The sequence below is a fragment of the Salmo salar genome, chromosome ssa09 (genome assembly GCF_905237065.1).
Source record: "Salmo salar chromosome ssa09, Ssal_v3.1, whole genome shotgun sequence".
Lineage (NCBI taxonomy): Eukaryota > Metazoa > Chordata > Actinopteri > Salmoniformes > Salmonidae > Salmo > Salmo salar.
This window is the reverse complement of record NC_059450.1, coordinates 67301457-67314269: the sequence shown is the minus strand read 5'-3', so window position 1 is coordinate 67314269 and position 12813 is coordinate 67301457. Positions and strand designations below refer to the sequence as shown.

At 43.3% G+C, this 12813-nt stretch overlaps 2 protein-coding genes across 4 annotated transcripts; both read right to left on the bottom strand.

The window, feature by feature from the left end:
• On the bottom strand, nucleotides 1–3761 carry ran1 (Ran protein). 3 transcript variants are annotated; one of them, XM_014212121.2, is made up of 7 exons: nucleotides 3675–3761; nucleotides 2363–2428; nucleotides 2134–2218; nucleotides 1618–1743; nucleotides 945–1132; nucleotides 610–780; nucleotides 1–381 (listed from the first exon to the last, which is right to left on the bottom strand). In XM_014212121.2, exons 2-7 carry the CDS (start codon nucleotides 2393–2395, stop codon nucleotides 337–339), a joined length of 648 nt encoding a protein of 215 aa, XP_014067596.1. In that variant the 5' UTR covers nucleotides 2396–2428; nucleotides 3675–3761; the 3' UTR covers nucleotides 1–336.
• A 343-nt stretch (nucleotides 3762–4104) lies between these two features.
• Nucleotides 4105–12798, bottom strand: LOC106611680 (NADH dehydrogenase [ubiquinone] iron-sulfur protein 8, mitochondrial-like). The gene is given in 7 exon segments (NM_001315327.1): nucleotides 4105–4572; nucleotides 4755–4883; nucleotides 9668–9840; nucleotides 11443–11532; nucleotides 11765–11833; nucleotides 11920–11974; nucleotides 12753–12798. Coding segments are annotated over 6 exon segments (633 nt in total). The 5' UTR covers nucleotides 11960–11974; nucleotides 12753–12798; the 3' UTR covers nucleotides 4105–4440.
• Between the last annotated feature and the right edge of the window lie 15 nt (nucleotides 12799–12813).

The following is a 12813-nucleotide window of genomic DNA, read 5'->3' as shown; positions in this document are numbered from 1 at the left end:
TTGTTTTGAGAATGTTTTTATTCAAAGTTTATTCCCCCAAGTGCTTCCGGTCAGTCGGCCTTAGCCCAGCGTGTGCCGGGTAAGGGCAGAGAGTGGTGCTTGATGATGGTGAGTTGCACATTACCTTGCCAGCACTAGGGCGGGTGTCTTACAATGAAACTAGAGAACCACACGACTTCACCAAGTTTGTATTTTTTTATCTGTTTTAAAACAGAAACGGGAAAAAAAGTTCCAAAATAAAAATAAATCTTCAACGGGATTTTACATGAAAAGGGGCCAAACTCCAACAACTTCCTGACACACGGGGGTGGGGGTCATACATAAATACATAACAGGTTAAAGGTCATCATCTTCATCTGGGAGCGCTGTTTCTGATGCAACCTGGAGAGGGGGGAGACAGAAGTGAATAACGGTTAGGGTTACAACGATACACCATGTACAAATCGGCAACATGGATGCATGTTGTTATTATCTAGCCATTCTGATCCAATTTCATACGGTAAGACACTGATGAGATCAGATCCTTCCGATCCAATTTAAACCGATAACATTTGACTGTCTAGATGCAGTCCATCTACCCGTGCTGAGCCACTGTGCGGTTCTACTCACTTTCAGGTCATGCTCGTACTGCGCTGCGAGGGAGGGGTCCATGAGGATCTCTGGTGGGGCGAGAGCGGGCATGGCCACGAACTCCAGGTTGGGGTCTCCAATCAGCTTCCGTGCTAGCCACAGGAAGGGCTTCTCAAAGTTGTAATTACTCTTGGCAGAGATGTCGTAGTACTGTGAGAGAGGGAGAAGAGGGTTATAACCTAGCTGTGGAGAACGAGGTCTAAAATGTTTATTTACCCATTATTTCATCAGGGCTAGTCTCAGCTTGCACAGAAACCCAGATACACTACTATACAACAGCACTAGTCAACTATATTAAAGTGTATAATAATTACCTGGAGGTTCTTCTTGCGATGGAATACGATGCTCTTGGCTTTGACTTTCCTGTCTTTGATGTCTACCTTGTTGCCGCAGAGGACTATGGGAATGTTCTCACAGACTCGCACCAGATCGCGATGCCAGTTGGGTACGTTCTTGTAGGTGACTCGGGACGTGACATCAAACATGATGATCGCACACTGGGCTGGAGAGCAGAAGGCAAGGGAGTAGAAAAGAGGAGAGTGGAGAGGAAAGAGGGAGCAGAGAAAAAAAAAGTACAGATGGGGATTCAGAGAGTGAAGAGGTAAAGAAAGCAAGAGAAGGATGTAGAAAGGGAGTGTCACAACATGAATCTACTCAACATAGCATCCTTACTGGAGGGGGCAGTTTACCCAGAATAGCTTGGTGATTCTCTACTAGACGTCCTGGGGGGGGGGGCAACTTCTTCATGGACTAAAAGTAATCTGCTTCAGGGCAAGGTTATTAAAAAAATATATATATAATATATATATATATATGTGCTTAACTTTAGCTCTCGGTTATAAGAACTGGCCAGTGATATTCCATACAAAGCTCTTAAGGCAAGTAAGTCAGTAGAGCAGGGAGCTTTTTTTAGTAACTAGGGCCCAGAGTTCTTCCTCCTGGTCAGCAAAACTTCTAGGCCAAGCAAACAAGCACTTTATACAATACCTTGGATGTAGTAGCCATCTCGGAGCCCTCCAAACTTCTCCTGCCCGGCTGTGTCCCACACATTGTATTTGATGGCCCCTCTGTTGGTGTGGAAGACCAGCGGGTGCACCTCCACTCCCAGCGTGGCTGGAAGGAGGGAAAGGGGAGAGAAGAGCGGAAACCCAACAGGACAGGCGAAAGAAGGGAGCGATGAGAGGGTGACAGGGAGAGGTAGCGAGAAATAAGGAAGTGGGCAGAAGAGAAAGAGCCAGTTTAGAAACAGGTGTTTACAAGGCAGGTGGTTGAATGGTGGCTGTTGGTTTCATTCCGAGTCTATCCCTTGCTGCACATTGTTATCTGGTGCCTCCGTGTATCCTCTCTTATTGGAGGTCTCTGCAGTGTGACACGGCTCCCTCCCAATGACTAAAACTCCAATAAACCATTCTACCACTACAGGCTGAGTGCAAAGGCCTAAAACATGTGGACGTGTTGGGGGGGTTGATGTAAGTAATTACATGCTGATGGGGAGTGACTTACCAACATATTTCTTCTCAAACTCTCCCGTTAAATGTCTTTTGACGAAAGTGGTCTTTCCCGTTCCTCCATCGCCAACCAACACAAGCTGAGAGGGTAAGAGCATTAGAAGTTGGAACACATGGGGGGGAAACGGCAGCTAGCTAGCCATGACCTAACTCAACATGATCCTGCTTCATGTTCTAAAACAAAATAAACAGTAAATGTGAGAGATACAAGGAAAAACCCTCACCTTGAACTGGACCTGTGGCTCTCCCTCTGCCATTGTGGAATGTGTCGTGTTTTTTTTTATGTTCTCCTAAAACACAGACAGGGTGGTATGGTTAGCTAGCTAGTATAGTTAGCTGGCTACCCTGGATCAACTAACTACCTAGTAGTGGCTAATGAGATTGTAGTTTTGCAAAGGGGGTTCCCAAACTTTTTCCACTCGGGAACATTCTGCACTGTCCATTTCTTTTGAAGTGGTTTAAATCTTGTTTTCTGCAATTCTACACATTTTCTCATGTTTAATGTGATATTGAGTGACAAATTACAATATATATGGGCTAAAAAATCCTAAATAAAAAAACCTTAGTTGACATGGGCAAGTTGATCTGGACATTTCTGACAAGTTATAAATAGCTCTCTAAAGTTTGCAATGACGAACAGCACAAGATTAACTGATAATGCACTAACCAATTTCGAAATTTCACTATTACAACTTTCAAAAGTATGTTTAAAGCCTGACAGAGTTCCTTTATACAAATGTTTTATTTTTTAGGTCCCCCGCCCCACAGCAGTTTGTGAACCACTGAACTACAACAACCAAACAACCTTTCGACATAGCAGCACGCGTCCAAGCTAACCAACAAGAAACCTTGGTAACTAGCTGCGCGTTTTATTAAACTAGCAACTTATTCCTAAACCTAGCATATTTCCGGACATCTGACGAATCAGGATATTACAACGTGTAAACAATCCGATCGATACCCTACATTCAGGCCTGTAGTTATGCCTTCTAAATATAGTATTAATCAGTTCATGTGATGTCACGTTAGCTAGCTAGCACAGCATGCAGTCTAAACGCCGAGGATGGCTAGCTAGCGCGTACGTTAGCTAGTTAGCAATTTGATGAGTGCGCCATTCAGCAGGCTACCGCACTTTTCTAGTTTCGGCTGGAACAATGTCTGTGCAGCACATCTGTTCTCTGGTTACTTAGTCTAAGTAATGGTTCTGTTATGTAACAAATTAACCCTGCACAAAACTGCTACAATCTGATATTTGTGTGGCCTATAACGAAACATCCTCAATCAAATCTATAAACGAAACAATTAAAGTTGCCATCTAACGTTAGCTAACTAGCATTTCGCTACACAAAGCTAACGTGGTGTTAGAATCAATAAAACTGCCTAATAACTTCGCTTATTGTCAAAATAATTACTAAACTGAAGGTATAAATACACCAATAACCCACTTTTGTGTCTCTGATTGTCCCAATTTTGATTCACAATGATTAGAAATTGAATTTAGACCAGCGTCACATTAGGAAAAATGTTGAGACTCACCCGGCGTTGAAACGAAGCGGAAAAGAGTAAATGGCTGCGTTCGCGGGAGATTCAGCGATGACCTGAATCAGTTTCCGCTCATATCACGTGATCAACGCCAGCGATAAACTATTTTTGGTGTAACAATTGAGATGCAAAAGAACCGTTGCGACTGTGATATACACGTAGTAAAGCTTTATCAGGAGTTTTATGATGGTTAAAAACAAATTCACGTTTTGGAAAATGTAACCTGCATGTTTTTTTGTTGTTGCCATGGTTGCTTTCCCCCCCAGTAATTTCTTCCGCAATTTGGCCATATGATTTTTAGACAATGGAAGAGTGCAAGCTATAATATTTGTTTTCAAGCTATGCCAAGCCATCACTTTCTAATCTTCATTCAATTACACATGTAATTCATACCTAAATCAGTATGAAAAAGTACAAACAGGAGGCCTTCAGAACACAATTTATTTTCTTCATACAAATAAATAAGCTACAATTAAATCGACAGTTATAATGCTTATTCAAAATCTCATATGACAACATTTGCATGAGGTATACACTTAAATCAAATAGTGATGAATGCAAATGTGTGCGCTTTTGCTTTTACACTTGTGCGTGTTTATTTGACTTTGACAATATGCCTATTGGCTCTATGTTAAAAGTATGATCTATTGCGTAGTTGGTGTATTATTAGTTGACATAGGATTGTCATAGTGTTGCATACAGTATGCATAGTATAGGTAGTTAGCCAGTATGATGATGGTTGGTGTGCCAGTATGATGGTCTATCTATAGAGGTAGTCTGCCTGTATGTTGGCAGCAATCTCCGACTCCCACTGATCTCCATTGTTTAGCAGCTTCTCTTTGTTGTACAGCAACTCCTCGTGGGTCTCTGTGGCAAACTCAAAGTTTGGACCCTGAAGGACATGAAAAAGTTAAATAAGTCCAGAAACCCTTAACCCTAGAATACACCAGAAGTTCTAGAATATGCTACTGAAAGTTCTGTTCTAGAATGACCAAAGCCACTAGAATTTGACAAGCTCTGAGTGAGTGAGCGAGTGAGTGAGTGAATGAGAGAGTGAGATTGCCAGCCGTTTACCTCCACAATAGCATCAACAGGGCAGGCCTCCTGGCAGAAGCCACAGTAGATACACTTGGTCATGTCGATGTCGTAGCGAGTGGTCCTTCTGCTGCCGTCTGCACGAGTCTCAGCCTCAATGGTAATGGCCTGGGGCAGACACGGGGGCAGCAGAGAGAGGACAGAATGAGCAGGCCGAGGGAAATAAACAAATGTCAGTGTCCGAATACCAATACCGTCGTACTAAATAATATGAAAACAGAAAGTGTAATAGTATGTGAAATTTCCAAAACAGTACTCAGAATGCATCATCTAATGCGCGATTACGTTGACTCCCGTCATTCGTTCATTGTAGTACAACTCGTCAATTTATCTGATTATCAGTTGTCAAACGTGCGTCGGAAAAGACAAGTGAATTCTACTAGATCAAACGTGAAAATGAGTATTCCGTTTAAGTATGTAGTACGCTAATATGGGTATTCGGACACAACCAGTGTGTACCCTATGAGCTGTGCAGGGGGTATTCGATTACCAGGGGAGGTAACTGGACTTTGTAGGGGTTACCTGGTTGGGGTACCATTGCATAGTAAAGTATATGAAGTTACCGATACCCTGGATAGTATTATGGACTGCAGGTACACTACATGACCAAAAGTATGTGGACACCTGCTCGTCGAACATCTCATTACAAAATCATGGGCATTAATATGGAGTTGGTCCCCCCTTTGCTGTTATAACATCCTCCACTCTTCTGGGAAGGCTTTCCACTAGCTGTTGGAACATTGCTGCGGGGAATTGCTTCCATTCAGCCACAAGAGCATTAGTGAAGTCGGGCATTGATTTTGGGCGATTAGGCCTGGCTCACAGTTGGCGTTCCAATTCATCCCAAAGGTGTTCGATGGGGTTGAGGTCAGGGCTCTGTGCAAGGCCAGTCAAGTTCTTCCACACCAATCTCGACAAACCATTTCTGTATGGACCTCACTTTTTGCACGGGGGCATTGTCATGCTGAAACAGGAAAGGGCCTTCCCAAAACTGTTGCCATAAAGTTGGAAGCACAGAATCATCGAGAATGACATTGTATGCTGTAGTGTTAAGACTTCCCTTAACTGGAACTAAGGGGCCTAGACCGAACCATGAAAAAAAGCCCTAGACCATTATTCCTCCTCCACCAAACTTTACAGTTGGCACTATACATTGGTGCAGGTAGCGTTCTCCTGGCATCCCCCAAACCCAGATTGGTCTGTCGGACTGCCAGATGGGTGAAGCGTGATTCATCACCCCAGAGAACACGTTTCCACTTGTGGCGAGCTTTACACCACTCTAGCCAATGCTTGGCATTGCACATGGTGATTTTAGGCTTGTGTGCAGCTGCTCGGTCATGGAAACCCATTTCATCGAGCTCCCGATGAACAATTCTTGTGTGGTTTTATCAACGATAAACCAAGTTCATACATGTAGATAGAGAGCTAAAGAAAGATATGGCTGGAAGAAGGGGAAAAAAAATGTGCACCCAGAACTGAGTTTGGGAAACGGTGGAACGGAGATGGCGGAAACTGAGGTTTTGTTTGAAACTGCTAGTGAGTCGAGTGAAGCTAATAGTACAGAAAGTGAGAATGAGTGGGTTACAGTGACAAAGAAAAAAAGGGAAACAAGAGAAGTAAAGCTGTTGGAAAATAGGAAACCACTAGACTCGTTTTTGGTTGGAGTCAGGGCTTTGGATAAATGATACTTGGGAAATCCGTTTAACGTCTCCAGGAAAATCTGGAATGTGTTGGAAGAAAGTGTGGAGTCAGTGAGATTCACAAGAAGTGGTCTTATTTAGATTTTTTGTGTCTGCGGAGCAGAAGAAGCGTGTTTTAAGACTCAAAAAGATAATCAGAATGGAATGTTTCCTGCATGGATTTTCGTAGCAGGGAGCCTATCAAGGGGGTTATTTCAGGGGTGGCGCAAGAAATAAAGGCAGAGGACATAACTGAAGACATCGATGGAGTGGTTGGTGCACGTCGATTGACCTGTATGGTGGACGGAGAAAAGAAGTTCACTTCATCCATGCTACTGTTCTTAGATGAAGAGTCTCTCCCTTCACATATAAAGTTAGGATTCATGATATACCCTGTAACAGCTTCTGTGCACAAGCCACTTCAGTGTCATGCATGTAAAAGATTTGGTCATGTGTCAAGTGTGTGCAGAAGGGAAGAATATTGTATGCCAGATGAAGGGAAATGCTGCAACTGTGGAGGTGAACGTGTGCCTGAATTCTTGGAATGCCCTGTTAGGGTGAAGGAGAATGAGGTGGCAAGGGTAAGGCTTGTCTAGCATGTCTCCTATCTGGAGGCGGTGAGAAAATAGGAAGGAACAAGTGGCAGGGAAGAAGCAATGGTAGTAGAGCCACCAAGACCAGTGAAGGTTTCTCAGCAACTGAGGGATAGTGAAATGCTACATGTTAAAAAGGTGGACTTTGTATTATTTATTGCAATGGTCATAAACTGTACAGCACAAGCAGGGAAGTCTAAGAAAATTGGAATCATTGTGAATGCCGCTGAATGTTTTTTGGGGTCTTTGTGATTTCATAGCCGAGGCCGTGCAAGAAATCCCGTCGGTGAATGTAACCCCAACAGTCCCCTGAGGCTGTGTAGGGATGTATTTTGAATTGGACTGTGATTGAAGTATGATGTTTTTGTAAAAAAAAAATTGTAAAAAAATTGTTGTCTTGTTTTATTTTGTATGTCATCGTTTTCCCCTTTCCCGGAATGTTTTTTTAGTTTGTTTCTTTGTTTCTTATTCAATATCTTGTCCAGCTGGTGGCGGTAATGCACCATTAACATTGGATGCCCACTGCTTTTAAACCCCATCGAATAAGAAGAACACTTCTTGTGCTGATGTTGCTTCCCAAGTCAGTTTGGAACTCGGTAGTGAGTGTTGCAACCGAGGACAGACATTTTTTTTTACACGCTTCAGCACACGGCGATCCTGTTCTGTGAGCTTGTGTGGTCTACCACTTCGCGGCTAAGCCGTTGTTGCTCCTTGACGTTTCCACATCTTACAATAACAGGACTTACAGTTGACCGAGCAAGCTCTAGCAGGGCAGAAATTTGACGAACTGACTTGTTGGAAAGGTGGCATCCTATGACGGTGCCACATTGAAAGTCACTGAGCTCGTCAGTAATGCCGCTCTACTGCCAATGTTTGTCTATGGAGAATGCATGTGTGCTCGATTTTCTACACCTGTCAGAAATGGGTGTGGCTGAAATAGCCGAATACACTAATTTAAAGGGTTGTCCGCATACTTTTGTATATACAGTGCCTTCGGAAAGTATTCAGACCCCTGGACTTTTTCCACATTTTGTTACATTACAGCTTTGTTCTAAAATGGATGAAAAAAATAGAAAATCCTCAATCTACACATAACCCATAATGGCAAAGTAAAAACAGGTTTTTAGACATAAATACCTTATTTACATATGAGACTCGAAATTAAGCTCAGGTGCATCCTATTCCCAATGATCATCCTTGATGTTTCTACAACTTGATTGCTGTCCACCTGTGGTAAATTCAATACATTTTTTAAGGTCCCACAGTTGACAGTGCATGTCAGAGCAAAACCCAAGCCATGAGGTCAAAGGAATTGTCCGTAGAGCTCTGAGACAGGGGAAGGAAGGTCGAGGAAGGTTACTAAAAAATGTCTGCAGCATTGAGGAGTCCCAAGAACACAGTGGCCTCCATCATTCTTAAATGGAAGAAGTTTGGAACCACCAAGACTATTCCTAGAGCTGGCCACCAGGCCAAACTGAGCAATCGGGGTAGAAGAGCCTTGGTCAGGGAGGTGACCAAGAACCCGATGGTTACTCTGACAGAGCTATAGAGTTCCTCTGTGGACATGGGAGAACCTTCCAGAAGAACAACCATCTCTGCAACACTCCACCAATCAGGCCATTTTGGTAGAGTTGCCAGACGGAAGCCACTTCTCAGTAAAAGGCAGATGACGGCCCGCTTGGAGTTTGCCAAAGTGAACCTAAAGACTCTCAGACCATGAGAAACACGATTCTCTGGTCTGATGAAACCAAGATTGAACTCTTTGGCCTGAATGCCAAGCGTCACGTCTGGAGGAAACCTGGCACCATCCCTACGTTGAAGCATGGTGGTGGCAGCATCATGCTGTGGGGATGTTTTTCAGCTGCAGGGACTGGGAGACTAGTCAGGATCGAGGGAAAGATGAACGGAGCAAAGTACAGAAAGATCCTTGATGAAAACCTGCTCCAGAGCGCTCAGGACTTCAGATTGGGGCGAAGTTTCACCTTCCAACAGGACAACGACCCTAAGCACACAGCCAAGACAACACAGGTGTAGCTTCGGGACAAGTCTCTGAATTTCCTTGACTGGCCCAGCCAGAGCCTGGACTTGAACCCGATCGAACATCTCTGGAGGGACCTGAAAATAGCTGTGCAGTGACGCTCCCCATCCAACCAGACAGAGCTTGAGTGGATCTGCAGAGAAGAATGGGAGAAACTCCCCAAATACAGGTGTGCCAAGCTTGTAGTATCATACCCAAGAAGACTTGAGGCTGTAATCGCTGCCAAAGGTGCTTCAACAAAGTACTGAGTAAAGGGTCTTAATACTTATGTAAATGTGACATTTAAGTTTATTTTTATAAATGAGCAAAAATGTATAAAAATCTGTTTTTGCTTTGTTATTATGGGGTATTGTGTGTCAATTGATGGATGGAAAAAACTATGTAATCAATTTTAGAATAAGGCTGTAACCTATTGCAATGTGGAAAAAGTCAAGGGGTCTGAATACTTTACGAAGGCAAGCAGGTATTAATGATGCATATCCCTACATACAGTAGTTTGTAGTACTAGTGAGTATAGTGGCCAGGGCATTGAGGGCAGTGTAGTGCTTTACCAGTGTGTTTATGTGAGTGTATATGGGTCACCTGGGCAGGGCAGACAGCCTCACACAGCTTGCAGGCGATACAGCGCTCCTCTCCGTTGGGGTACCGGCGCAGAGCGTGTTCACCACGGAAACGAGGAGACAGGGGACCCTTCTCAAACGGGTAGTTGATGGTAGCGGGCTCGCGGAATAGGTAACTCATAGTCATCCCCAATCCTGGAGGAGTGTGTGGGAAAGACAGGTAAAGAAATGTTACTTATGTGTGTGTGTGAGCATCACTGGAGTACCGCAAGGCAGGGGGGCCCACGAGCTCTGGGGTCCCATTCGTCTGTCATCGATGTCTATTTTATTTTACCTAATAAATCATTGACAGTAACCCTCCAAAAAGTCATTCATAAACCTTTTTAATTTCCATATGCACTAGGAAGCTAAGGTTGTTCTTTGTGGTTTTTAGTTTAGAAAACTAAATCTCTGCAGAAGCGACAGCTACAGGGATGGTAAAAACAGCTATATTGATGTAGCAACATCAGGAAAACTGTGAAGAAAGGAGTTGTGCTTCAAAATTAGCAAGTTTGTAACATCTTTAATTGAGCCTCTCATTCTTAATTGCCAGCCTCAACACGTTACGGAAAGAGATTAACTGTCGCCTACAGGAAGCTCTGGGGACAGGTCATCTGGATACTGGACAGACGATAAATTGCCAGATGCAAACAGATTATCGTCTTTAGCAGACAACAGTTCTTGAGGGCTTGAACAAAGATAGCAGTTTGCGTTTTTGTTCATACATGGTGAACCAGCGTTTGAGTTGTGTGGTTGAAATATCAACTGTCTTATCTCTGGTCTATCTTGGCATGCATCATTCAAGACTACGTTTAAATTGTGTGCAGCACAACGGACATATAATGCCCAATGTCTCAGGAAAGACTGTCTGGGCTGGTAATACTCACTATAGAAAACAGTCAGGCCCCCAACCTGGACCTACAGGCCGTGGTGAAAACATTTGTACACAAAAAAGGAGGACTTCAGGACACCAGGGGAGTCTCTTAAATTGGATTCCATTTAATTTACCTTGAATATTGCAGCCCATTTGTGTAGGCTACTAGCCAGACAAAACCAGTTCAACAATAAATAGTGGAGGAATTTATCCTCAAGCCAACTACTTTTTCCTCATTGTTAGGCTATTTGATGTGAATTTTTATAAAAAGTGTATAAATAGAAGCTAAATATGGTATATAGCTATAGATCGTACACTGCATAATGAAACAAACCCTAATGAGCTTGTGTTTTGAGGGTGGACTGACTATTAGTTGGCATTAATAGACTGGTTATACGCACAACTTTTTATCCAAGCTGGGTGAGAGAGTGAGGACGGCTCATCTCATGCAGGTTCAGGTAACCTATACAGGAGAGATGCATATTCCCCAAAAAATTTATTGGTAGCTGATTAGTATGCTGTTGCATCAAACATTTATTTTAGAATCTGCAATGTTTGAATTTCCAACTTTAATTACATTATTGCTGCCAGCCAGCAGTCTAAAAATAGCAGCATTGCGACACTGTGTATAGCTTTATGAAATGTTAGGCTTAACATGAGAAAATGCCGACCAAATAGGCCTACCAATAAACATTCATCCATTAGCTAAAGCTAAGCTAAGCCCTGGCACCCCAGAAAACCTAGAAATGTTTGCAGTCGCATAGACATGTCACAATTTCAGCACCATGGACAGTGGTCGCTAGAGTCTGTACTTTGATTTGTATTTTTATTTTAGAGGGGGGGGGACTCCAGAGAAACTGTGTTATGCAAGTGGTGTGTGTCACCTCTGAAGAGCTCGGTCCACAGGAGAGTCTGAGCAGCTCGGTCTGTGATGGACCTCATATCAAGAGGAAGTTCCTTGGCATTCACATACTCTAAACACACACACACACACACACACACACACACACACACACACACACACACACACACACACACACACACACAGAGAGAGAGAGAGGAGAACAAGATAAGAGAGAGAGTAGAACAAGAGAGGAGAAAGAGAAGAGGAGAAAGAGAAGAGAACAAGAGATGAGAGGCAGCCATGAAGCCAAATCAAATTCGTAGTTATGGGTACTACTGAATATCAACATTTGTGTTACTTACTGTACATCCCTCTCTGCACACTGAGGCTGAAGTGTCGAACCAAACCGGGGCTGATAACTCCAAAGGTGCCTAGCAAAGAAACAGAGAAGACAGTGACACAGGTAGCTGTCACCCCCCCAATGAACGCAATTTGATTTACAGGTGTCTAGTCTTACCTGGCCTGGGGCAGTAAAGCAAACGCACTGCAGTAGACATCAAAGCAAGAAGAAACTGGAGAGAGAGATATGGAGCATTTGTTGAACAGTTGGTCAATGAGGCAAACAGGCAAAATAGTGGATTCCTGATCCCACATGTCCAACAGCAGAAACAACCCTCTTCTCTCTGCCCCTACGTGACCTCCAGTGAGCACATCCTAAACACAAACCTCTTTGTGAGTGTATGTAAGGTGGTGAACAGATTGTCAGGCAGCTGCTTTACCCTGCACTTTGCTAATCTCCCATCCCCAATCTGGCCTTTAGGCCGACGTCACAGGTCACGCAAAGGCGCAATGCATAAGCACTTTCACAGCCAATCACACTGACCTTACAAATAAATACTGCAGGCTACCGTACAATTATACCCCCCCCCAAAAAAAGTACAATGTATAGGCTACAACTGTAGGAATAAGTTGTTCCTAGTAAAGAAAGTTGAAACACAAAGCGTGCAGTCTCTCGTAAATCATGAATAGTTTATAACTTTAACTAGGCTGTTTTGATAAATAAACCTTGAGGAAAAACGGTTCGATTTAAAACTCTGAATAATAACTCATTATCGACAGTAGGCTATCTGAGCTGTCTGGAACATATGATAGTGAAGCTGTCCAGGCAACAATAATTACATGCTGCGCACTTAAATACCGCTGTCCTGACCGGACCGTTTACTTCGCAAGTATTCCAAGCACCGTAATTGAAAATGCAGGAATACCGATTCAAAAACGAAATTGACATGTCAAATTACTTCTTTGTTTAATAAAACAGCATCAAACATTGTAAAACAGAAAGAAACATACCTGCTCCCACAACCTGTGATAACAGACGCAAGGGATAACCGTCACTGCACTGGCACTGTTG

Bases quoted from the DNA above. Each gene is read 5' to 3' on its own strand.
- ran1 (XM_014212121.2), bottom strand. From the start codon at position 2,395: ATGGCAGAGGGAGAGCCACAGGTCCAGTTCAAG. The intron at 1,133-1,617 runs GTATTGTATAAA...TCTGCTCTCCAG, and splicing joins AGATGGCTACTACATCCAAG to CCCAGTGTGCGATCATCATG. The intron at 382-609 runs GTGAGTAGAACC...CCCCCTCTCCAG, and splicing joins AGTACGAGCATGACCTGAAA to GTTGCATCAGAAACAGCGCT.